Below are 25855 nucleotides of genomic sequence, written 5' to 3' on the forward strand. Positions count from 1 at the left end.
AGATGTCTCTGTTATCTAAATGAAGACGTGCAGCACAGCAACCACAGCAGCGCTCAGATCACACGTGTCCTGTTATTATGTATAAAAGCATGAAACAGGTGAGACAGGTGGGATCAATATTAATGTTGTGGAAATATATGAAAAAGCAACAGAAGAGTGAAAACATTTCGTGTTTCTAGAAAGATCTTTCAGCTCACAGCTGCTCACAGACTGTATTTACAAGTGACAAACTGCAACTCTACAGTACATCTACAGTATATATCAAATATATTCTGTATTCAAATCTATTGAGTGATGTTTGAAAGTCTTTCCAGGTGAGTTTGATCCAGGAGGGTCTGAAGCCAGAGTCAGACAGAGACTGTGCAGAGACTGTAGAAGGACAGAGCAGCAGCAGAGCAGTCCAGATACACTGATGATCCTCTGTCAGATCCAGAGGGACACACAGGGATGATGCTGGACTCTACATTGTGTCTGACAGTGGAGCTGTTCTCAGAGCAGTTCACTCTGCAGCACTGACAGTCATCTGCACTTCTTCTCATTCCTCTGTCAGTCACTGCTGGATGAAGCTCTCCTCTCCACCTCCCAGTAACATGGCCCAGTCAGAGCGTCTCTACACACAAGCTGCTGCTGCTTCAACCTCTCTGGATCATCAGGACACAGCTCCTCCTCTCTCAGCACACACACCGTCCTGTTTACCATCGCCTCCACCTGCAGAGAGAAGAAGGAAGAGCAGAGGAGATAAACGAGTGTTTCCAGAGACTCTTCATCAGCTGTCAGTCAGTGATGCAGCACATCCAGTATAAAGAGCAGCAGGGACTTCAGTGCTGGGACTGTACTAGGACTCATTGTTGCTTCACTTTTTCTAATCTTTGGATTTTTATTGAAGTTGATGAAAATGTTTTTCCCTCCTAGTTTGAGTTTGGACTTTCATTCATTAGAAGAACCTTGGTGTGTCCACTCTGAGCTCTGTAGGAACCCCAACAACAAGCCCAACAATCCAGATGGACGGTTCCAGCTGTTAACTGGAGGAATTCCATCCAAACATCTGCTCTCACTAAATTCTTCCTCACCTACAGACTGTGTTCTTCACTGCTTTAAACTTGGAAATGAATGCAGTCATTGGTCTGCGTGCTGCTTTGTTCAGAGAGCTGATTGGCTGTTGACAGTGTTTGATCAGAGCGTGTCAGCCGTTACCATGGTGACCATAAAGGTCAGAAACAGGAAGTGTTTGTGTCCAATCCTGAAGCCTGTCACCATTCTCCTCTCACAGCTTCACTGAGAAGCTGCAGCTTTACAGGAAACACTGGATCTTTGTTTCATACTGACTGTGTTTAGTACAATACTGCTGACAGCACCACCCACTCACTCCATCACTCTACTTACAGCAGAGTCTCCAGTCTGTAGTCTGGACTCTGCTGAAGATCAGACAGCTGCTTCACATCTGGATCCTTCAGGTTGTTTCCCCACAGCTCCAGCTCTCTCAGATGGGAGGGGTTGGACTTCAGTGCTGCTGCCAGATAATCACAGCTGATCTTTGACAAACCACAGAAACGCAATCTGTATAAAGAATGAAAGATGTAAGTTTATTAGACAAAGTGTGAGCTTGAAATCATTCAGTGTTTCATCATCTGTTCAGAGCTGAAGAAGGTTCAGAATGTAGAAGTTTAGAAAATGGAAACTCCAAACAGCTGAAGCCAACAGGAAGCAGCTTCAAACAGGAAACTGTGCAGAGTTTCAGACTATATGTCCTGATGCAGCCAGTTGGATTTTGGAGATTTGAATCTCTGTTCTGTGACTAAGTCCTTGAATCATTTCTTCCAGTTGGTCCAACAAGACAGACTAAGTGTTGGACATGTGTTGTGGCTCCATTAGGGGAGCTTCTAAATGTGATGTGATGGCCCCTCTGGGTCTGTCAGGTCACAGCACTGAAGAGAGCTCAAACTGGGCACACACTTGTTCCAGTCTGGACCAAAGACTCTATACTGGGACTGAGGGACTGCTTTGACTGCACCCACTGGGACTTTTTAAAGGCTCATGTTCTCACTTAGATCATCGATTTCTACTTACATTTCTTTCTGGGAAAAATGGGGATTACTTTGGAAACAGGAAGTATTTTCCCCAATAAGCAGCCCTGGATTAGTAAATCACTCCAACATGTTCTCAGGCAGAAGAAGCTGTCTTGTTATGAGGGAGAGAAGAAAAAGATTGAGGCACAGAAACTTGTTGAAAGAGAGATAAAGCAGCTAAAATCAGGTGTCAAAGTAAAGCAGAGGATGAGCTGAATAAAGGACACTCAAGGCTGGCTTGGAAAGGAATGAAGTCCATGGTGGGGATGCAGAACAAGGAGCAAAGATGAATGTGATGCTGAATCAACAGAAGACTTGGACTCATTGGATTCCAGCTTTGATATCATTGATTTCAATGAAGAGCTTTGTGATTGTAGCAAAGGGCTGGTAGCTCTGAGAGTCCCACTGATGAGGTGTTTGTGTGGAAATCTCTTAGTGGGACCAAAGAGAGAAAAAGCCCTGGTCCTGATGCTGTGGGAGGGAAATGATTGAAGTGTGCTGTGAGGAACTGACTGGGAGGTTTTCACACATTTTCCAGTCCTCCTTGGAACAACAGGAAGTTCCCAGCATATGGAAACAAAGGTTAAGTGTCCTATGGCACTCAGTGATGATGGTGCTGTGGCCCCACCACCTCCACCTCTTTGTAAAGGAACTAACTGTAATCTGAAGCTTCAAATGGAACTAAGACTTCCTCCACTAGGTGGCAGTGTCTGATGAGAAAGTGTTAGTGGAGCTGGCCTGGAGTCAGAAACAGGAAGATGCAGGATTTGGGCTGAAATGGGGAAAAGTGGTTCGCACTAGTGCCTTAAAGCAAGAAGGTTGTAGGTTGAAGCTTGTTGGCCTTTCTGTGGAGGTTGGATGTTCTCCCACAGTCCAATGAAATGCTGCTTAGGTTCATTGGTGCTTCTAAATTGGCTGTAGGTGTGGATGTGAGAGAGTGCTTCTCTGTCTCTCTCTGTTGGCCCTGTGATGGACTGCTCACCTGTGCAGGTGGACCACGCCTCTTGCCCTATGACAGCTAGGGCACAGGCTGCAGCCCTGTGAGCCTAAGCTGAATAAACAGTTAGCAAAAATGATCCATAGATGGCCTGAAATCCCCCAGTTAGCAGTTTGGTAGATAGCTATGACATGCTAATCCCATCCAGCAGCTGTATTCTACCTGTAAGCTGATCCCTGGTTGGTCAGCATCTTATTAGCCTGCTGTTAGCTTCATTCCACAGAAAACTGAGAGAAACTAACAGAGTTGATAAAGAATAAAGAGAAATGTGCTGATTTAAAGCCTTTGAAGTGCTTCAGATGATCTCTGTCCACTTCTGTCCACTCATTCATTCATGTAAGCTTTCTAATGCAGCTTTGATCTTCACAGTCTGCTTCATGAAACTCATTCTAACCCTGAATGTCAGAGTGTTCCTCCTTCTCTTTCCCATCATTCATGCTGGCAGTGGAGGAGATTTGGATGTTGGACTGTGTTTTGGATGATGTGTGTATGTTTGTGTTGGACTGCTGTCTGTAAAGCAAACGCACATTTTGCTTTGGATTTCAGTGTCAGACAGACTTTAAGGTGGAATGAAGAGTTGGAGAGTTTCACAGTGAATTATCCAGTGGAGGATTTTTCTTCTTCTTTGAAGGTTTGAAATGTGAACATTGTTCTGCTGCAGTCAATGGACTAAACCAGAGAAGAAGAAAACAGACTTTACCATGAAGATCCTCAGTGTGGATCAGTATAATATCAGCCTGATGTCTGCAGTTTAGTGTCAGCACAACTTTCACATCATATTCATCTCAGCACAACTAAAACATGCTGACTGACCTCAGAGTTTCAAGTCCACATCCTGGACTCTCCAGGAAACCACACAGATGCTTCACTCCTGAATCCTGCAGCTTGTTGTTGGAGCTCAGCTCCAGCTGTCTCAGATGGGAGGGGTTGGACTTCAGTGCTGCTGCCAGATAATCACAGCTGATCTCTGACAAACCACAGCTCTCCAATCTGTATAAAGAATGAAAGATGTAAGTTTATTAGACAAAGTGTGAGCTTGAAATCATTCAGTGTTTCATCATCTGTTCAGAGCTGAAGAAGGTTCAGAATGTAGAAGTTTAGAAAATGGAAACTCCAAACAGCTGACAGAGTTCATACGCCTTTGTCAGGGTCAAATTCAAGCAAGACCATGTGAAAATTAAAACACATCATCCTAGGTGAACTTAAACACCTTTGTTCCCCTTTTGTTAAGACATAGAAAAGTACACCACACAAAAATACTGCAAAAGGAAACGGTCGCCTTATATACATAGTGTATAAACTCAAAATGCACATTTCACTTCAAATTAAGATTAAGGCTTTGAACAGATGACATAGTTCAGTTCAACATATAAGACTTTAAGAATGCACAAGCATCTACTTAAAATCTATTTAATTTATCATCCATGATATTATTTTGTACAATTCCAATGTATTTTGTTCATCTCCCTTAAATAAACAGGCAGTCTTAAAGTATGAAATATTCATATACAAACACATATAAATGTGTGTACTGTCTCAGTGGCTGATAGTACCCCACAGGCCTCAGTGTGAGCTTGAAGACATTTATAATGTTTAAGTAGTTTAATGTGCAGGTGCTGACGATAAACACATTTTGAATGAAAGCCGGGGAACTTTGGTAGCACAGAAACAAGTGGCTATTCTTTGTGACTATATGGATCACTCACAATACCATTATTTCACACAAAGGCACCAAATTAATACTCAAAAAAGCTGCAGCAATACACACAAATATAAACAGTACTTGGTGACAACTTTGCTTTTAGCCTTTAACCCTTCTTGACTACTTTTGATGTGGCCTCTATATTTTACCTTTAAAAACAGTTTATCTTGCCAATCTGTTATTTTCTCATTTTGACCAACTGTATCAGCACAATTTATCTAAATTCAGACAAAATTTAAAATACAAGTAGAAAGTGATATTTTGACTGTAAAAACCACACACATGTTTAACGAATCATCTTCATAACTTGAAATGCAAATAGAGATTGTACATTTTTAAAAATACGCACACGTTTTGCAAACAACAAAGTTATATGGTACTATTTACCAAAAAATGCAGCCAAGGCTCAGACGTTTTTCATATAATCATTTCAAACTATTTACAGAACAATCAGGTGTCAAACAATAGTTTGTGTCACTCTAACACATATGAGAACAGCACAGGGATAAACCTGCAGGTCTGACAGCAGGTGTGTCACTCAGCGTTTACACTGCAATCTGCCTTTGTTGGCTTTAAGGCAGCAACTGTGACGATCACTAGTAGAACTGACACACAAAACAAAACAACAGCTACACACTAAATACACAAGACAACAAACTAACTTGAGACCAAACACGGTAAACGTCACAAATCTCTCACGTATCAAAACTCTCTCTCTCTTTCGCTCACTCGCTCTCTCTTGCCGGTCACTCCTAAAACTTCCCCCTTTTGCTAAACAACCAAATGTCATGTTTCCATATCATTTTTGATTGGTCGACATGGTACATTTTCCCACCTATAGGGCTTTGGAGCGTGATGTCACGGGAGATGGGCCATGCCCCCTTCCGCCATGACAGTAGGCCAGCCAAAGGATACCATTTCAGCTATGGATCGTACGTGTTGTGTTGTCGGTTGCAACGTTAGATCACACGATCGTGAAGGCAAGAAGCTGGATAACGGGCTCTCTTTTCATCGTTTTCCATCCTGGAGGCAACGTGAGGGATCCCATGTATCCGATATTACTAAACAAAGACGTCAGGCTTGGATTGCAGCGGTGAGACGAGCGGATATCGAGTTCTCTGCAATCCCCAGCTTTTTGTTGGTTTGCTCACGGCATTTTCTTTCCGGTGAGTTCTAAATTAATTCATATCACTCTTGAAAGGCTTTTAGTGTTATTTTCAACGTGCTGAGGTCATAGATAATGAGATAAAACATGCTAATGTGTGATGCTGCAGAACCACATCATGTCGACTGAGTAGCTTATGATTTGGCATTATTGCAGGCAAACCAGCATATGAAATGGATGTAACAAATCCAGACTGGGCACCAACACTGCACATGGGGCATGACGACATACCTGTATCAGACTCGGACCGGCACTCAAGGCGTACGCAACGGAAGCGAAAAAGAGCACCCATCGGAGGTAAACAACCCCCCCCCCTCTAAAAACATACTAAATTGCTATCACTGTACACTAATCCGCACATAACTTCCAGATGAATCACACACCTGTCATTGGAATATTGGTGTACATTTACCTTATGTCTAATTTTATCTTACAGGCTTTCGTTATGCAGCTGCAGAGTCTGAAGGTGTGCCCCGTGCAGAAGTGATTGATGAAGATCTGACAGAAGACCAACAGCAAAATCACAATGTCATGGAGGCAGTGGACAGCAGTTGTGTTGGACAAGTGGAGGTTGAGGTACCAGCTGCAAATGTGGATATACTGAAGAAATGTAAACCTTTTAAAATGATGACAGATTACAAACTCTCAGCTGTGTCTGTAATCAAACCTCTGTAACTTTGCTTCCCTTCAGCAGCATCAGCTCATGTTCACATGTTGATTCATGGTTTGCTTCAGTTTTTGATGGACTGCAGAATATTTTGAAGGTTATCTGCTATAAAAAGCCAGAACAGGAAAATCTGCTTCATGTGTTTCTGTTTGATCCTCAGTGACTTTGACACAAAGGCCTCTGCTGTGATGATCACACCTCTGATCAAGTCTCACAGTGTCAGCTTTGTTTTTATACATATGGATATGTGCTGATAAATGATCAGAGTTATAATATTTCCCACTGCCTGCTGTGTGCCGTGACCTTTGACCTGCTAAAGACAGTCAGCTGTGGATTATTCATTGTTGTGTCTGATACTTGGAACTGTGAGGAAGAACACTACACAGTTAATCAGGGTCCCCTCTCTCTGAATCAGGAAAGGTGGGCAGGCCGCGTGTGGGCCGCGGGCCATACGTTGAGTCTCACTGTTTGAAATGTGAACATTGTTCTGCTGCAGTCAATGGACTAAACCAGAGAAGAAGAAAACAGACTTTACCATGAAGATCCTCAGTGTGGATCAGTATAATATCAGCCTGATGTCTGCAGTTTAGTGTCAGCACAACTTTCACATCATATTCATCTCAGCACAACTAAAACATGCTGACTGACCTCAGAGTTTCAAGTCCACATCCTGGACTCTCCAGGAAACCACACAGATGCTTCACTCCTGAATCCTGCAGCTTGTTGTTGGAGCTCAGGTCCAGCTGTCTCAGATGGGAGGGGTTGGACTTCAGTGCTGCTGCCAGATAATCACAGCTGATCTCTGACAAACCACAGTCCCTCAATCTTTATAAAGAATGAAAGATGTAAGTTTATTAGACAAAGTGTGAGCTTGAAATCATTCAGTGTTTCATCATCTGTTCAGCGCTGAAGAAGGTTCAGAATGTAGAAGTTTAGAAAATGGAAACTCCAAACAGCTGACAGAGTTCATACGCCTTTGTCAGGGTCAAATTCAAGCAAGACCATGTGAAAATTAAAACACATCATCCTAGGTGAACTTAAACACCTTTGTTCCCCTTTTGTTAAGACATAGAAAAGTACACCACACAAAAATACTGCAAAAGGAAACGGTCGCCTTATATACATAGTGTATAAACTCAAAATGCACATTTCACTTCAAATTAAGATTAAGGCTTTGAACAGATCACATAGTTCAGTTCAACATATAAGACTTTAAGAATGCACAAGCATCTACTTAAAATCTATTTAATTTATCATCCATGATATTATTTTGTACAATTCCAATGTATTTTGTTCATCTCCCTTAAATAAACAGGCAGTCTTAAAGTATGAAATATTCATATACAAACACATATAAATGTGTGTACTGTCTCAGTGGCTGATAGTACCCCACAGGCCTCAGTGTGAGCTTGAAGACATTTATAATGTTTAAGTAGTTTAATGTGCAGGTGCTGACGATAAACACATTTTGAATGAAAGCCGGGGAACTTTGGTAGCACAGAAACAAGTGGCTATTCTTTGTGACTATATGGATCACTCACAATACCATTATTTCACACAAAGGCACCAAATTAATACTCAAAAAAGCTGCAGCAATACACACAAATATAAACAGTACTTGGTGACAACTTTGCTTTTAGCCTTTAACCCTTCTTGACTACTTTTGATGTGGCCTCTATATTTTACCTTTAAAAACAGTTTATCTTGCCAATCTGTTATTTTCTCATTTTGACCAACTGTATCAGCACAATTTATCTAAATTCAGACAAAATTTAAAATACAAGTAGAAAGTGATATTTTGACTGTAAAAACCACACACATGTTTAACGAATCATCTTCATAACTTGAAATGCAAATAGAGATTGTACATTTTTAAAAATACGCACACGTTTTGCAAACAACAAAGTTATATGGTACTATTTACCAAAAAATGCAGCCAAGGCTCAGACGTTTTTCATATAATCATTTCAAACTATTTACAGAACAATCAGGTGTCAAACAATAGTTTGTGTCACTCTAACACATATGAGAACAGCACAGGGATAAACCTGCAGGTCTGACAGCAGGTGTGTCACTCAGCGTTTACACTGCAATCTGCCTTTGTTGGCTTTAAGGCAGCAACTGTGACGATCACTAGTAGAACTGACACACAAAACAAAACAACAGCTACACACTAAATACACAAGACAACAAACTAACTTGAGACCAAACACGGTAAACGTCACAAATCTCTCACGTATCAAAACTCTCTCTCTCTTTCGCTCACTCGCTCTCTCTTGCCGGTCACTCCTAAAACTTCCCCCTTTTGCTAAACAACCAAATGTCATGTTTCCATATCATTTTTGATTGGTCGACATGGTACATTTTCCCACCTATAGGGCTTTGGAGCGTGATGTCACGGGAGATGGGCCATGCCCCCTTCCGCCATGACAGTAGGCCAGCCAAAGGATACCATTTCAGCTATGGATCGTACGTGTTGTGTTGTCGGTTGCAACGTTAGATCACACGATCGTGAAGGCAAGAAGCTGGATAACGGGCTCTCTTTTCATCGTTTTCCGTCCTGGAGGCAACGTGAGGGATCCCATGTATCCGATATTACTAAACAAAGACGTCAGGCTTGGATTGCAGCGGTGAGACGAGCGGATATCGAGTTCTCTGCAATCCCCAGCTTTTTGTTGGTTTGCTCACGGCATTTTCTTTCCGGTGAGTTCTAAATTAATTCATATCACTCTTGAAAGGCTTTTAGTGTGATTTTCAACGTGCTGAGGTCATAGATAATGAGATAAAACATGCTAATGTGTGATGCTGCAGAACCACATCATGTCGACTGAGTAGCTTATGATTTGGCATTATTGCAGGCAAACCAGCATATGAAATGGATGTAACAAATCCAGACTGGGAACCAACACTGCACATGGGGCATGACGACATACCTGTATCAGACTCGGACCGGCACTCAAGGCGTACGCAACGGAAGCGAAAAAGAGCACCCATCGGAGGTAAACAACCCCCCCCCCCCCCCCTCTAAAAACATACTAAATTGCTATCACTGTACACTAATCCGCACATAACTTCCAGATGAATCACACACCTGTCATTGGAATATTGGTGTACATTTACCTTATGTCTAATTTTATCTTACAGGCTTTCGTTATGCAGCTGCAGAGTCTGAAGGTGTGCCCCGTGCAGAAGTGATTGATGAAGATCTGACAGAAGACCAACAGCAAAATCACAATGTCATGGAGGCAGTGGACAGCAGTTGTGTTGGACAAGTGGAGGTTGAGGTAGCAGCTGCAAATGTGGATATACTGAAGAAATGTAAACCTTTTAAAATGATGACAGATTACAAACTCTCAGCTGTGTCTGTAATCAAACCTCTGTAACTTTGCTTCACTTCAGCAGCATCAGCTCATGTTCACATGTTGATTCATGGTTTGCTTCAGTTTTTGATGGACTGCAGAATATTTTGAAGGTTATCTGCTATAAAAAGCCAGAACAGGAAAATCTGCTTCATGTGTTTCTGTTTGATCCTCAGTGACTTTGACACAAAGGCCTCTGCTGTGATGATCACACCTCTGATCAAGTCTCACAGTGTCAGCTTTGTTTTTATACATATGGATATGTGCTGATAAATGATCAGAGTTATAATATTTCCCACTGTCTGCTGTGTGCCGTGACCTTTGACCTGCTAAAGACAGTCAGCTGTGGATTATTCATTGTTGTGTCTGATACTTAGAACTGTGAGGAAGAACACTACACAGTTAATCAGGGTCCCCTCTCTCTGAATCAGGAAAGGTGGGCAGGCTGCGTGTGGGCCGCGGGCCATACGTTGAGTCTCACTGTTTGAAATGTGAACATTGTTCTGCTGCAGTCAATGGACTAAACCAGAGAAGAAGAAAACAGACTTTACCATGAAGATCCTCAGTGTGGATCAGTATAATATCAGCCTGATGTCTGCAGTTTAGTGTCAGCACAACTTTCACATCATATTCATCTCAGCACAACTAAAACATGCTGACTGACCTCAGAGTTTCAAGTCCACATCCTGGACTCTCCAGGAAACCACACAGATGCTTCACTCCTGAATCCTGCAGCTTGTAGTTGTCACTCAGCTCCAGCTCTCTCAGATGGGAGGGGTTGGACTTCAGTGCTGCTGCCAGATAATCACAGCTGATCTCTGACAAACCACAGTCCATCAATCTGTATAAAGAATGAAAGATGTAAGTTTATTAGACAAAGTGTGAGCTTGAAATCATTCAGTGTTTCATCATCTGTTCAGAGCTGAAGAAGGTTCAGAATGTAGAAGTTTAGAAAATGGAAACTCCAAACAGCTGACAGAGTTCATACGCCTTTGTCAGGGTCAAATTCAAGCAAGACCATGTGAAAATTAAAACACATCATCCTAGGTGAACTTAAACACCTTTGTTCCCCTTTTGTTAAGACATAGAAAAGTACACCACACAAAAATACTGCAAAAGGAAACGGTCGCCTTATATACATAGTGTATAAACTCAAAATGCACATTTCACTTCAAATTAAGATTAAGGCTTTGAACAGATCACATAGTTCAGTTCAACATATAAGACTTTAAGAATGCACAAGCATCTACTTAAAATCTATTTAATTTATCATCCATGATATTATTTTGTACAATTCCAATGTATTTTGTTCATCTCCCTTAAATAAACAGGCAGTCTTAAAGTATGAAATATTCATATACAAACACATATAAATGTGTGTACTGTCTCAGTGGCTGATAGTACCCCACAGGCCTCAGTGTGAGCTTGAAGACATTTATAATGTTTAAGTAGTTTAATGTGCAGGTGCTGACGATAAACACATTTTGAATGAAAGCCGGGGAACTTTGGTAGCACAGAAACAAGTGGCTATTCTTTGTGACTATATGGATCACTCACAATACCATTATTTCACACAAAGGCACCAAATTAATACTCAAAAAAGCTGCAGCAATACACACAAATATAAACAGTACTTGGTGACAACTTTGCTTTTAGCCTTTAACCCTTCTTGACTACTTTTGATGTGGCCTCTATATTTTACCTTTAAAAACAGTTTATCTTGCCAATCTGTTATTTTCTCATTTTGACCAACTGTATCAGCACAATTTATCTAAATTCAGACAAAATTTAAAATACAAGTAGAAAGTGATATTTTGACTGTAAAAACCACACACATGTTTAACGAATCATCTTCATAACTTGAAATGCAAATAGAGATTGTACACTTTTAAAAATACGCACACGTTTTGCAAACAACAAAGTTATATGGTACTATTTACCAAAAAATGCAGCCAAGGCTCAGACGTTTTTCATATAATCATTTCAAACTATTTACAGAACAATCAGGTGTCAAACAATAGTTTGTGTCACTCTAACACATATGAGAACAGCACAGGGATAAACCTGCAGGTCTGACAGCAGGTGTGTCACTCAGCGTTTACACTGCAATCTGCCTTTGTTGGCTTTAAGGCAGCAACTGTGACGATCACTAGTAGAACTGACACACAAAACAAAACAACAGCTACACACTAAATACACAAGACAACAAACTAACTTGAGACCAAACACGGTAAACGTCACAAATCTCTCACGTATCAAAACTCTCTCTCTCTTTCGCTCACTCGCTCTCTCTTGCCGGTCACTCCTAAAACTTCCCCCTTTTGCTAAACAACCAAATGTCATGTTTCCATATCATTTTTGATTGGTCGACATGGTACATTTTCCCACCTATAGGGCTTTGGAGCGTGATGTCACGGGAGATGGGCCATGCCCCCTTCCGCCATGACAGTAGGCCAGCCAAAGGATACCATTTCAGCTATGGATCGTACGTGTTGTGTTGTCGGTTGCAACGTTAGATCACACGATCGTGAAGGCAAGAAGCTGGATAACGGGCTCTCTTTTCATCGTTTTCCGTCCTGGAGGCAACGTGAGGGATCCCATGTATCCGATATTACTAAACAAAGACGTCAGGCTTGGATTGCAGCGGTGAGACGAGCGGATATCGAGTTCTCTGCAATCCCCAGCTTTTTGTTGGTTTGCTCACGGCATTTTCTTTCCGGTGAGTTCTAAATTAATTCATATCACTCTTGAAAGGCTTTTAGTGTTATTTTCAACGTGCTGAGGTCATAGATAATGAGATAAAACATGCTCATGTGTGATGCTGCAGAACCACATCATGTCGACTGAGTAGCTTATGATTTGGCATTATTGCAGGCAAACCAGCATATGAAATGGATGTAACAAATCCAGACTGGGCACCAACACTGCACATGGGGCATGACGACATACCTGTATCAGACTCGGACCGGCACTCAAGGCGTACGCAACGGAAGCGAAAAAGAGCACCCATCGGAGGTAAACAACCCCCCCCCCCCTCTAAAAACATACTAAATTGCTATCACTGTACACTAATCCGCACATAACTTCCAGATGAATCACACACCTGTCATTGGAATATTGGTGTACATTTACCTTATGTCTAATTTTATCTTACAGGCTTTCGTTATGCAGCTGCAGAGTCTGAAGGTGTGCCCCGTGCAGAAGTGATTGATGAAGATCTGACAGAAGACCAACAGCAAAATCACAATGTCATGGAGGCAGTGGACAGCAGTTGTGTTGGACAAGTGGAGGTTGAGGTAGCAGCTGCAAATGTGGATATACTGAAGAAATGTAAACCTTTTAAAATGATGACAGATTACAAACTCTCAGCTGTGTCTGTAATCAAACCTCTGTAACTTTGCTTCACTTCAGCAGCATCAGCTCATGTTCACATGTTGATTCATGGTTTGCTTCAGTTTTTGATGGACTGCAGAATATTTTGAAGGTTATCTGCTATAAAAAGCCAGAACAGGAAAATCTGCTTCATGTGTTTCTGTTTGATCCTCAGTGACTTTGACACAAAGGCCTCTGCTGTGATGATCACACCTCTGATCAAGTCTCACAGTGTCAGCTTTGTTTTTATACATATGGATATGTGCTGATAAATGATCAGAATTATAATATTTCCCACTGTCTGCTGTGTGCCGTGACCTTTGACCTGCTAAAGACAGTCAGCTGTGGATTATTCATTGTTGTGTCTGATACTTAGAACTGTGAGGAAGAACACTACACAGTTAATCAGGGTCCCCTCTCTCTGAATCAGGGAAGGTGGGCAGGCCGCGTGTGGGCCGCGGGCCATACGTTGAGTCTCACTGTTTGAAATGTGAACATTGTTCTGCTGCAGTCAATGGACTAAACCAGAGAAGAAGAAAACAGACTTTACCATGAAGATCCTCAGTGTGGATCAGTATAATATCAGCCTGATGTCTGCAGTTTAGTGTCAGCACAACTTTCACATCATATTCATCTCAGCACAACTAAAACATGCTGACTGACCTCAGAGTTTCAAGTCCACATCCTGGACTCTCCAGGAAACCACACAGATGCTTCACTCCTGAATCCTGCAGCTTGTTGTTCCAGCTCAGCTCCAGCTGTCTCAGATGGGAGGGGTTGGACTTCAGTGCTGCTGCCAGATAATCACAGCTGATCTCTGACAAACCACAGACACTCAATCTGTATAAAGAATGAAAGATGTAAGTTTATTAGACAAAGTGTGAGCTTGAAATCATTCAGTGTTTCATCATCTGTTCAGAGCTGAAGAAGGTTCAGAATGTAGAAGTTTAGAAAATGGAAACTCCAAACAGCTGACAGAGTTCATACGCCTTTGTCAGGGTCAAATTCAAGCAAGACCATGTGAAAATTAAAACACATCATCCTAGGTGAACTTAAACACCTTTGTTCCCCTTTTGTTAAGACATAGAAAAGTACACCACACAAAAATACTGCAAAAGGAAACGGTCGCCTTATATACATAGTGTATAAACTCAAAATGCACATTTCACTTCAAATTAAGATTAAGGCTTTGAACAGATCACATAGTTCAGTTCAACATATAAGACTTTAAGAATGCACAAGCATCTACTTAAAATCTATTTAATTTATCATCCATGATATTATTTTGTACAATTCCAATGTATTTTGTTCATCTCCCTTAAATAAACAGGCAGTCTTAAAGTATGAAATATTCATATACAAACACATATAAATGTGTGTACTGTCTCAGTGGCTGATAGTACCCCACAGGCCTCAGTGTGAGCTTGAAGACATTTATAATGTTTAAGTAGTTTAATGTGCAGGTGCTGACGATAAACACATTTTGAATGAAAGCCGGGGAACTTTGGTAGCACAGAAACAAGTGGCTATTCTTTGTGACTATATGGATCACTCACAATACCATTATTTCACACAAAGGCACCAAATTAATACTCAAAAAAGCTGCAGCAATACACACAAATATAAACAGTACTTGGTGACAACTTTGCTTTTAGCCTTTAACCCTTCTTGACTACTTTTGATGTGGCCTCTATATTTTACCTTTAAAAACAGTTTATCTTGCCAATCTGTTATTTTCTCATTTTGACCAACTGTATCAGCACAATTTATCTAAATTCAGACAAAATTTAAAATACAAGTAGAAAGTGATATTTTGACTGTAAAAACCACACACATGTTTAACGAATCATCTTCATAACTTGAAATGCAAATAGAGATTGTACATTTTTAAAAATACGCACACGTTTTGCAAACAACAAAGTTATATGGTACTATTTACCAAAAAATGCAGCCAAGGCTCAGACGTTTTTCATATAATCATTTCAAACTATTTACAGAACAATCAGGTGTCAAACAATAGTTTGTGTCACTCTAACACATATGAGAACAGCACAGGGATAAACCTGCAGGTCTGACAGCAGGTGTGTCACTCAGCGTTTACACTGCAATCTGCCTTTGTTGGCTTTAAGGCAGCAACTGTGACGATCACTAGTAGAACTGACACACAAAACAAAACAACAGCTACACACTAAATACACAAGACAACAAACTAACTTGAGACCAAACACGGTAAACGTCACAAATCTCTCACGTATCAAAACTCTCTCTCTCTTTCGCTCACTCGCTCTCTCTTGCCGGTCACTCCTAAAACTTCCCCCTTTTGCTAAACAACCAAATGTCATGTTTCCATATCATTTTTGATTGGTCGACATGGTACATTTTCCCACCTATAGGGCTTTGGAGCGTGATGTCACGGGAGATGGGCCATGCCCCCTTCCGCCATGACAGTAGGCCAGCCAAAGGATACCATTTCAGCTATGGATCGTACGTGTTGTGTTGTCGGTTGCAACGTTAGATCACACGATCGTGAAGGCAAGAAGCTGGATAACGGGCTCTCTTTTCATCGTTTTCCGTCCTGGAGGCAACGTGAGGGATCCCATGTATCCGATATTACTAAACAAAGACGTCAGGCTTGGATTGCAGCGGTGAGACGAGCGGATATCGAGTTCTCTGCAATCCCCAGCTTTTTGTTGGTTTGCTCACGGCATTTTCTTTCCGGTGAGTTCTAAATTAATTCATATCACTGTTGAAAGGCTTTTAGTGTTATTTTCAACGTGCTGAGGTCATAGATAATGAGATAAAACATGCTAATGTGTGATGCTGCAGAACCACATCATGTCGACTGAGTAGCTTATGATTTGGCATTATTGCAGGCAAACCAGCATATGAAATGGATGTAACAAATCCAGACTGGGAACCAACACTGCACATGGGGCATGACGACATACCTGTATCAGACTCGGACCGGCACTCAAGGCGTACGCAACGGAAGCGAAAAAGAGCACCCATCGGAGGTAAACAACCCCCCCCCCCCCCCCCTCTAAAAACATACTAAATTGCTATCACTGTACACTAATCCGCACATAACTTCCAGATGAATCACACACCTGTCATTGGAATATTGGTGTACATTTACCTTATGTCTAATTTTATCTTACAGGCTTTCGTTATGCAGCTGCAGAGTCTGAAGGTGTGCCCCGTGCAGAAGTGATTGATGAAGATCTGACAGAAGACCAACAGCAAAATCACAATGTCATGGAGGCAGTGGACAGCAGTTGTGTTGGACAAGTGGAGGTTGAGGTAGCAGCTGCAAATGTGGATATACTGAAGAAATGTAAACCTTTTAAAATGATGACAGATTACAAACTCTCAGCTGTGTCTGTAATCAAACCTCTGTAACTTTGCTTCACTTCAGCAGCATCAGCTCATGTTCACATGTTGATTCATGGTTTGCTTCAGTTTTTGATGGACTGCAGAATATTTTGAAGGTTATCTGCTATAAAAAGCCAGAACAGGAAAATCTGCTTCATGTGTTTCTGTTTGATCCTCAGTGACTTTGACACAAAGGCCTCTGCTGTGATGATCACACCTCTGATCAAGTCTCACAGTGTCAGCTTTGTTTTTATACATATGGATATGTGCTGATAAATGATCAGAGTTATAATATTTCCCACTGTCTGCTGTGTGCCGTGACCTTTGACCTGCTAAAGACAGTCAGCTGTGGATTATTCATTGTTGTGTCTGATACGTAGAACTGTGAGGAAGAACACTACACAGTTAATCAGGGTCCCCTCTCTCTGAATCAGGGAAGGTGGGCAGGCCGCGTGTGGGCCGCGGGCCATACGTTGAGTCTCACTGTTTGAAATGTGAACATTGTTCTGCTGCAGTCAATGGACTAAACCAGAGAAGAAGAAAACAGACTTTACCATGAAGATCCTCAGTGTGGATCAGTATAATATCAGCCTGATGTCTGCAGTTTAGTGTCAGCACAACTTTCACATCATATTCATCTCAGCACAACTAAAACATGCTGACTGACCTCAGAGTTTCAAGTCCACATCCTGGACTCTCCAGGAAACCACACAGATGCTTCACTCCTGAATCCTGCAGCTTGTTGTTGGAGCTCAGGTCCAGCTCTCTCAGATGGGAGGGGTTGGACTTCAGTGCTGCTGCCAGATAATCACAGCTGATCTCTGACAAACCACAGCTCCTCAATCTGTATAAAGAATGAAAGATGTAAGTTTATTAGACAAAGTGTGAGCTTGAAATCATTCAGTGTTTCATCATCTGTTCAGAGCTGAAGAAGGTTCAGAATGTAGAAGTTTAGAAAATGGAAACTCCAAACAGCTGACAGAGTTCATACGCCTTTGTCAGGGTCAAATTCAAGCAAGACCATGTGAAAATTAAAACACATCATCCTAGGTGAACTTAAACACCTTTGTTCCCCTTTTGTTAAGACATAGAAAAGTACACCACACAAAAATACTGCAAAAGGAAACGGTCGCCTTATATACATAGTGTATAAACTCAAAATGCACATTTCACTTCAAATTAAGATTAAGGCTTTGAACAGATCACATAGTTCAGTTCAACATATAAGACTTTAAGAATGCACAAGCATCTACTTAAACTCTATTTAATTTATCATCCATGATATTATTTTGTACAATTCCAATGTATTTTGTTCATCTCCCTTAAATAAACAGGCAGTCTTAAAGTATGAAATATTCATATACAAACACATATAAATGTGTGTACTGTCTCAGTGGCTGATAGTACCCCACAGGCCTCAGTGTGAGCTTGAAGACATTTATAATGTTTAAGTAGTTTAATGTGCAGGTGCTGACGATAAACACATTTTGAATGAAAGCCGGGGAACTTTGGTAGCACAGAAACAAGTGGCTATTCTTTGTGACTATATGGATCACTCACAATACCATTATTTCACACAAAGGCACCAAATTAATACTCAAAAAAGCTGCAGCAATACACACAAATATAAACAGTACTTGGTGACTGTTAAGTCTAATTGTTGAATGTTGCCATTGTGTTTCTTAAATTTGTACAGTCTTAGTTCAAGCAGTAGGATCAAAGCCATTTCTTTGATCCTGGCCACCTCTCCAACCACTGTGCTGGGGGAGGTTTTATTGTAGATACATCCTATCTGAAAGATCTGTTTCTTTTGATGTAAACTTCCTGGGTTTACGACCCTTTGGTCAGCAGGAGGTCTGACACACACACACACACACACACACACACACACACACACACACACACACACACACACACTCTTACAGAAGTTCACACATATACATAAAATGCTTTGTCTTAGAACAAAGGGGGCGTGGCTTTGTTCTGACGTGTTTTGTGTGAACTGTCTCCCAATAAAAGGTAGCAGGAGGAGGTCAGATCTGTGGTCATTTTCGTGGTGGACACAGAGGAGGCCTCCCTTGCGCAAATAATTGATCGATCGACTGTCTTGTTTTCTTCATGATGAATAAGTCTCTAGAATTAGCGGGGCTTGTGGAAACACAGACCCAACAGTGACAACTTTGCTTTTAGCCTTTAACCCTTCTTGACTACTTTTGATGTGGCCTCTATATTTTACCTTTAAAAACAGTTCATCTTGCCAATCTGTTATTTTCTCATTTTGACCAACTGTATCAGCACAATTTATCTAAATTCAGACAAAATTTAAAATACAAGTAGAAAGTGATATTTTGACTGTAAAAACCACACACATGTTTAACGAATCATCTTCATAACTTGAAATGCAAATAGAGATTGTACATTTTTAAAAATACGCACACGTTTTGCAAACAACAAAGTTATATGGTACTATTTACCAAAAAATGCAGCCAAGGCTCAGACGTTTTTCATATAATCATTTCAAACTATTTACAGAACAATCAGGTGTCAAACAATAGTTTGTGTCACTCTAACACATATGAGAACAGCACAGGGATAAACCTGCAGGTCTGACAGCAGGTGTGTCACTCAGCGTTTACACTGCAATCTGCCTTTGTTGGCTTTAAGGCAGCAACTGTGACGATCACTAGTAGAACTGACACACAAAACAAAACAACAGCTACACACTAAATACACAAGACAACAAACTAACTTGAGACCAAACACGGTAAACGTCACAAATCTCTCACGTATCAAAACTCTCTCTCTCTTTCGCTCACTCGCTCTCTCTTGCCGGTCACTCCTAAAACTTCCCCCTTTTGCTAAACAACCAAATGTCATGTTTCCATATCATTTTTGATTGGTCGACATGGTACATTTTCCCACCTATAGGGCTTTGGAGCGTGATGTCACGGGAGATGGGCCATGCCCCCTTCCGCCATGACAGTAGGCCAGCTAAAGGATACCATTTCAGCTATGGATCGTACGTGTTGTGTTGTCGGTTGCAACGTTAGATCACACGATCGTGAAGGCAAGAAGCTGGATAACGGGCTCTCTTTTCATCGTTTTCCGTCCTGGAGGCAACGTGAGGGATCCCATGTATCCGATATTACTAAACAAAGACGTCAGGCTTGGATTGCAGCGGTGAGACGAGGGGATATCGAGTTCTCTGCAATCCCCAGCTTTTTGTTGGTTTGCTCACGGCATTTTCTTTCCGGTGAGTTCTAAATTAATTCATATCACTCTTGAAAGGCTTTTAGTGTGATTTTCAACGTGCTGCGGTCATAGATAATGAGATAAAACATGCTAATGTGTGATGCTGCAGAACCACGTCATGTCGACTGAGTAGCTTATGATTTGGCATTATTGCAGGCAAACCAGCATATGAAATGGATGTAACAAATCCAGACTGGGCACCAACACTGCACATGGGGCATGACGACATACCTGTATCAGACTCGGACCGGCACTCAAGGCGTACGCAACGGAAGCGAAAAAGAGCACCCATCGGAGGTAAACAACCCCCCCCCCCTCTAAAAACATACTAAATTGCTATCACTGTACACTAATCCGCACATAACTTCCAGATGAATCACACACCTGTCATTGGAATATTGGTGTACATTTACCTTATGTCTAATTTTATCTTACAGGCTTTCGTTATGCAGCTGCAGAGTCTGAAGGTGTGCCCCGTGCAGAAGTGATTGATGAAGATCTGACAGAAGACCAACAGCAAAATCACAATGTCATGGAGGCAGTGGACAGCAGTTGTGTTGGACGAGTGGAGGTTGAGGTAGCAGCTGCAAATGTGGATATACTGAAGAAATGTAAACCTTTTAAAATGATGACAGATTACAAACTCTCAGCTGTGTCTGTAATCAAACCTCTGTAACTTTGCTTCACTTCAGCAGCATCAGCTCAGGTTCACATGTTGATTCATGGTTTGCTTCAGTTTTTGATGGACTGCAGAATATTTTGAAGGTTATCTGCTATAAAAAGCCAGAACAGGAAAATCTGCTTCATGTGTTTCTGTTTGATCCTCAGTGACTTTGACACAAAGGCCTCTGCTGTGATGATCACACCTCTGATCAAGTCTCACAGTGTCAGCTTTGTTTTTATACATATGGATATGTGCTGATAAATGATCAGAATTATAATATTTCCCACTGTCTGCTGTGTGCCGTGACCTTTGACCTGCTAAAGACAGTCAGCTGTGGATTATTCATTGTTGTGTCTGATACTTAGAACTGTGAGGAAGAACACTACACAGTTAATCAGGGTCCCCTCTCTCTGAATCAGGAAAGGTGGGCAGGCCGCGTGTGGGCCGCGGGCCATACGTTGAGTCTCACTGTTTGAAATGTGAACATTGTTCTGCTGCAGTCAATGGACTAAACCAGAGAAGAAGAAAACAGACTTTACCATGAAGATCCTCAGTGTGGATCAGTATAATATCAGCCTGATGTCTGCAGTTTAGTGTCAGCACAACTTTCACATCATATTCATCTCAGCACAACTAAAACATGCTGACTGACCTCAGAGTTTCAAGTCCACATCCTGGACTCTCCAGGAAACCACACAGATGCTTCACTCCTGAATCCTGCAGCTTGTTGTTCCTGCTCAGGTCCAGCTGTCTCAGATGGGAGGGGTTGGACTTCAGTGCTGCTGCCAGATAATCACAGCTGATCTCTGACAAACCACAGCCCCTCAATCTGTATAAAGGATGAAAGATGTAAGTTTATTAGACAAAGTGTGAGCTTGAAATCATTCAGTGTTTCATCATCTGTTCAGAGCTGAAGAAGGTTCAGAATGTAGAAGTTTAGAAAATGGAAACTCCAAACAGCTGAAGCCAACAGGAAGCAGCTTCAAACAAACACAACAAGAGAAAAAACTCTGAATGTTTCACATTAAAGTCGTACATTTATCATAAAAACAGGACAAAGACTTGAAAAAGTCGTGTTTTTCCGTTCCAGGAACCACAAGGCTTCACTTTTAAAGGTGAAGTGTGAAAGAAATGGACATATTTGAAGTCCAACACCTTTTTCCAGTCACATTATTAAAGCTTATTAAGTTTATTAGACAAAGTGTGAGCTTGAAAGTGCAACACTGAAAGAACATCGCACACTAGCTGTGTCCCAAAACGTCGGCTGCATCCTTCGGAGGACCCGGTATTCGCGGTCTACGTGGGCCGGGTCCTTCAAAGATCGAAAAGGCTGGAAGTGCGAGGCTGTGAAATGGGACGGTCGAGCCTTCAGATTTACGTCACCGCTGTGTTGGTGGAGTTTAATAAACTCGGCCGTCTGCTCCTTGCTATCTAAAATATAACAGGACACTGGCGTAAACTCTCGACCGTCTCACACTTCTGTTTAATCAGTTTCCTGTTTAACGTTTATTCAGCTGTGTGAAAATCCCGGAGGAAGTTTGATCTCAGCCAAACCGATTTACTCCGGAACAAATAAAACACAGAAAAAAGGCAAACAATTACATTTTTAAGTTATCCGGTTGACTTATATATCATGTTTAACCTGAGTAGCCAAAGAGCGGGGTCTGAAAACGATTAAGCCGGGCGTCCGCTGCTCTCGCCGGCTGGAGTGACCATTGAACCCCCCGGCTTGCTAGCGAGCGGGTGGGGAACAGACGTCTCCGAAAACGTCGGCACACTTTTGCAAATATGCGATGTCTTGATAAACCAAGCAGATATTTGAAGTTTACACAGCTACTTTCTCGCCTGAAAATATGTTAAAAGTTTATTTTGTGACCCAGAAAGATTAATAAGAGTAATTTGAAAACTTAGTAGCTGCCGCCATTGTTGGCAGCTGAAATTTGGCTGGGCCGCGCTATGAATTCTGGGATATGGTGGGCCACGAAGGACACACCCGACGAATCCTTCAAATTCGGGGAAATGAAGGACGCATTTGTGCATTTGCATGCGCAAAAGAAGACTTCACACACAACGCGCTCTGTTTAGACCCAGAGCAAAGAATATTGTTTGACAGATGACCCTCAATATGAAGACTTCGGACTTTACGTTTCCCAATTTTTGCTTTAAGTTATTTTGTTATTTACATAATAATGTAGATAACCTAATAATGATCCTTATTGCTGTTTTAGAGGAGCGGTGCTTCAAAGGATAGCTGCAGATTTCTCTCAGAATCTGTAGATTATACAGTACAAATAAAATGTTCACGTTTCTCCAACGTTGTCTTCCCAACAGTTTCACTGACATCTACACGGGATGGCCAGGAAGCGTTCGCGATGTCTTATCGGGCGCTGATAATTGGCGTCTGTCTTGTGTTGGTGACGTAAAAGACGGATTTAATGCGACATGACCGTTCAAACAGCAGTCACTTTCTAAAACATCGGATATGTATCGGATTCAGTACCACATACGAAAGTGACCCAGGTCGGATTTGAAAATATCGGATTCGCGACGTTCACACTGTCATAGCATGATCGGATATGGGTCGCATAGGGTCAAAAAAGTCAGATTTATAAAGGTCAAAAAAATCGGATTTGATGCGCTTTCGCCTGCAGTGTGAACGTAGCCTTACTCTCAAATCCTCCCTAATAACAAGAACATAATTACACTTTAGCCACAAGAGGGCAGCAGCATTAATACAAGTCACATGTATATAAAGGTACAGTGATTATATTACAGTGATTTTGGCAAAAACAAAACAGAAGTTGATGCAGTGTGTTTTCCATAACATACCAACCAAATTAAATAATAAAAACTTTATAACTTACAGAGCTTTTTTAGAGGCTTTGACCACGGGCAGCAGCCTCAGAAGAGCCTCCTCTGAAGCAAAGTATTTCTTCAGGTCAAACACATCCAGATCTTTTTCTGATGACAGTAAGATGAAGACCAGAGCTGACCACTGAGCAGGAGACAGTTTATCTGTGGAGAGACGTCCTGATCTCAGGGACTGTTGGATCTCCTCCACTAGAGAACGATCATTCAGTTCATTCAGACAGTGAAACAGATTGATGCTTTTCTCTGCAGACAGATTCTCACTGAGCTTCTTCTTGATGTACTGAACTGCTTCTTGATTGCTCTTTGAGCTACTTTCTGTTTGTGTCATGAGGCCTTGCAAACGAGTTTGATTAGTCTTCAGACCCAAGAGAAAACGAAGGAACAAGTCCAGGTGTCCATTGGGGCTCTGTAAGGCCTTGTCCACAGCACACTGGTAGAAGTATTTCTTTGAAGATTTTCTTGTTTGAAACACCTTCCAAGTTGTTTCTTGCTCTTCCAGCAGATTGAGTCCAGAGTTGATGAAGGTCAGGTGGACATGAAGAGCAGCCAGAAACTCCTGAACACTGAGATGAACAAAGCAGAACACCTTGTTCTGGTACAGTTGTTTCTCCTCTTTAAAGATCTGTGTGAACACTCCTGAGTACACTGAGGCTGCTCTGATATCGATGCCACACTCTGTCAGGTCTGGTTCATAGAAGATCAGGTTTCCTTTCTGCAGCTGATCAAAAGCCAGTTTTCCCAGTGACTCAATCATCTTCCTGCTCTCTGGACTCCAGTGTGGATCTGTCTCAGCTCCTCCATCATATTTGACCTTCTTCACTTTGGCCTGAACCACCAGGAAGTGGATGTACATCTCAGTCAGGGTCTTGGGCAGCTCTCCTCCCTCTCTGGTTTCCAGCACATCCTCCAGAACTGTAGCAGTGATCCAGCAGAAGACTGGGATGTGACACATGATGTGGAGGCTTCGAGCTTTCTTGATGTGGGAGATGATCCTGCTGGCCTGGTCCTCATCTCTGAATCTCTTCCTGAAGTACTCCTCCTTCTGTGGGTCAGTGAACCCTCTGACCTCTGTCACCATGTCGACACACTGAGGAGGGATCTGATTGGCTGCTGCAGGTCGTGTTGTTATCCAAAGGCGAGCAGAAGGGAGCAGGTTCCCTCTGATGAGGTTTGTCAGCAGCTCATCCAATGAGGTGGACTTTCTTGTTTCAGTCAGGATTTTAGTTTTGTTGAAGTCCAAATTAAGTCGACACTCATCCAGACCATCAAGTATGAACACAACCTGGAAGTCTTCAAGCCTGCAGATTCCTGATTCGTTAGTTTGATTAAAGAAGTGATGAACAAGTTCCACCAAGCTGAACTTTTCCTCTTTCAGCACATTCAGCTCTCTGAAAGTGAATGGAAATATGAACTGGATGTCCTGGTTGGCTTTGTCTTCAGCCCAGTCCAGGCTGTATTTCTGTGTTAAGACTGTTTTCCCAATGCCAGCCACTCCCTTTGTCAGCACTGTTCTGATTGGTTCGTCTCTTCCTGGTGAGGCTTTAAAGATGTCTTCTTGTCTGATTGTTGTTTCTGGTCTGTCTGGTTTCCTGGATGCTGTTTCAATCTGTCTGACCTCATGTTCCTCATTGACCTCTGCAGTCCCTCCCTCTGTGATGTAGAGCTCTGTGTAGATCTGATTCAGGAGGGTTGGGCTTCCTGCTTTAGCGATGCCCTCAAACACACACTGGAACTTCTTCTTCAGTTGGGCTTTAAGTTCTCGTTTACAGAGTGGAGCAAATATTTCTGAAGGTAAGAATTTCAGAAACAAATATTATATAATAAATATCATAGCCTTTCAGTACCCTGAAAGGATGAATGTCTATTGGTCCATTTCTTGAGCTATTAGGAAAGATCAATATTCAGTCTTTAGAGAAATTCTCTTACTGCTCTGCAGATGGTCAGCCATCTCATGCTGCTTAAGTCTCCTCAAGAAGTGGAGTGTGATCTTCAGAAATGCTTCTCTGCAGCTCTTTCTTTCATCTTCATCCTCACCTTCAAACATCTCCTCATCCTCCATCTGGCTCTTTAAAGTTTCTGGGTGATCTGGACTCAGAAGCTTCTGGATCTTCTTCAGCTCGTTCTTCACAAACATGGTGATGTTGTCCTCCAGCCGCTGGAAAAGAAGACTATATGAATTACCCAGTGGTAAATGGACTGGTTCTTATATAGCTCTCTTTGATACTCTGTGCACACAAAGCTTTTTATACAACATGCCTCATTCAACCAAGCACATTGTTCTATGCTTAAATACTTTCTTTCACACTCTGATGGATGCATCAGAGGGCAGCTTGGGTTTAGTACGTTACCCAGTACATTTGCCAGCCAG

General features: G+C 41.8%; 2 protein-coding genes across 2 annotated transcripts in view; both read right to left on the minus strand.

Moving 5' to 3' along the window:
* The window catches only part of LOC113015973 (NACHT, LRR and PYD domains-containing protein 12-like), a 748422-nt gene that overhangs the window by 222951 nt on the left and 499616 nt on the right, over positions 1 to 25855 (minus strand). The window lies entirely within an intron of this gene.
* Positions 103 to 25546, minus strand: LOC145426191 (protein NLRC3-like). Its single transcript, XM_080299745.1, has 5 exons — positions 25414 to 25546; positions 23481 to 25272; positions 10621 to 10797; positions 1384 to 1557; positions 103 to 708 (listed from the first exon to the last, which is right to left on the minus strand). Exons 1-5 carry the CDS (start codon positions 25544 to 25546, stop codon positions 693 to 695), a joined length of 2292 nt encoding a protein of 763 aa, XP_080155871.1. The 3' UTR covers positions 103 to 692.

This window comes from Astatotilapia calliptera, chromosome 3 (assembly GCF_964374335.1).
Source record: "Astatotilapia calliptera chromosome 3, fAstCal68.1, whole genome shotgun sequence".
NCBI classification, from domain to species: Eukaryota; Metazoa; Chordata; class Actinopteri; order Cichliformes; family Cichlidae; genus Astatotilapia; species Astatotilapia calliptera.

Bases quoted from the DNA above. Each gene is read 5' to 3' on its own strand.
- LOC145426191 (XM_080299745.1), bottom strand. From the start codon at position 25,546: ATGGAGGATGAGGAGATGTTTGAAGGTGAGGATGAAGATGAAAGAAAG. The intron at 25,273-25,413 runs GTAAGAGAATTT...TCTTACCTTCAG, and splicing joins GGCTGACCATCTGCAGAGCA to AAATATTTGCTCCACTCTGT. The intron at 1,558-10,620 runs GTCAGTCAGCAT...TTCTTTATACAG, and splicing joins TGTGGACTTGAAACTCTGAG to ATTGCGTTTCTGTGGTTTGT.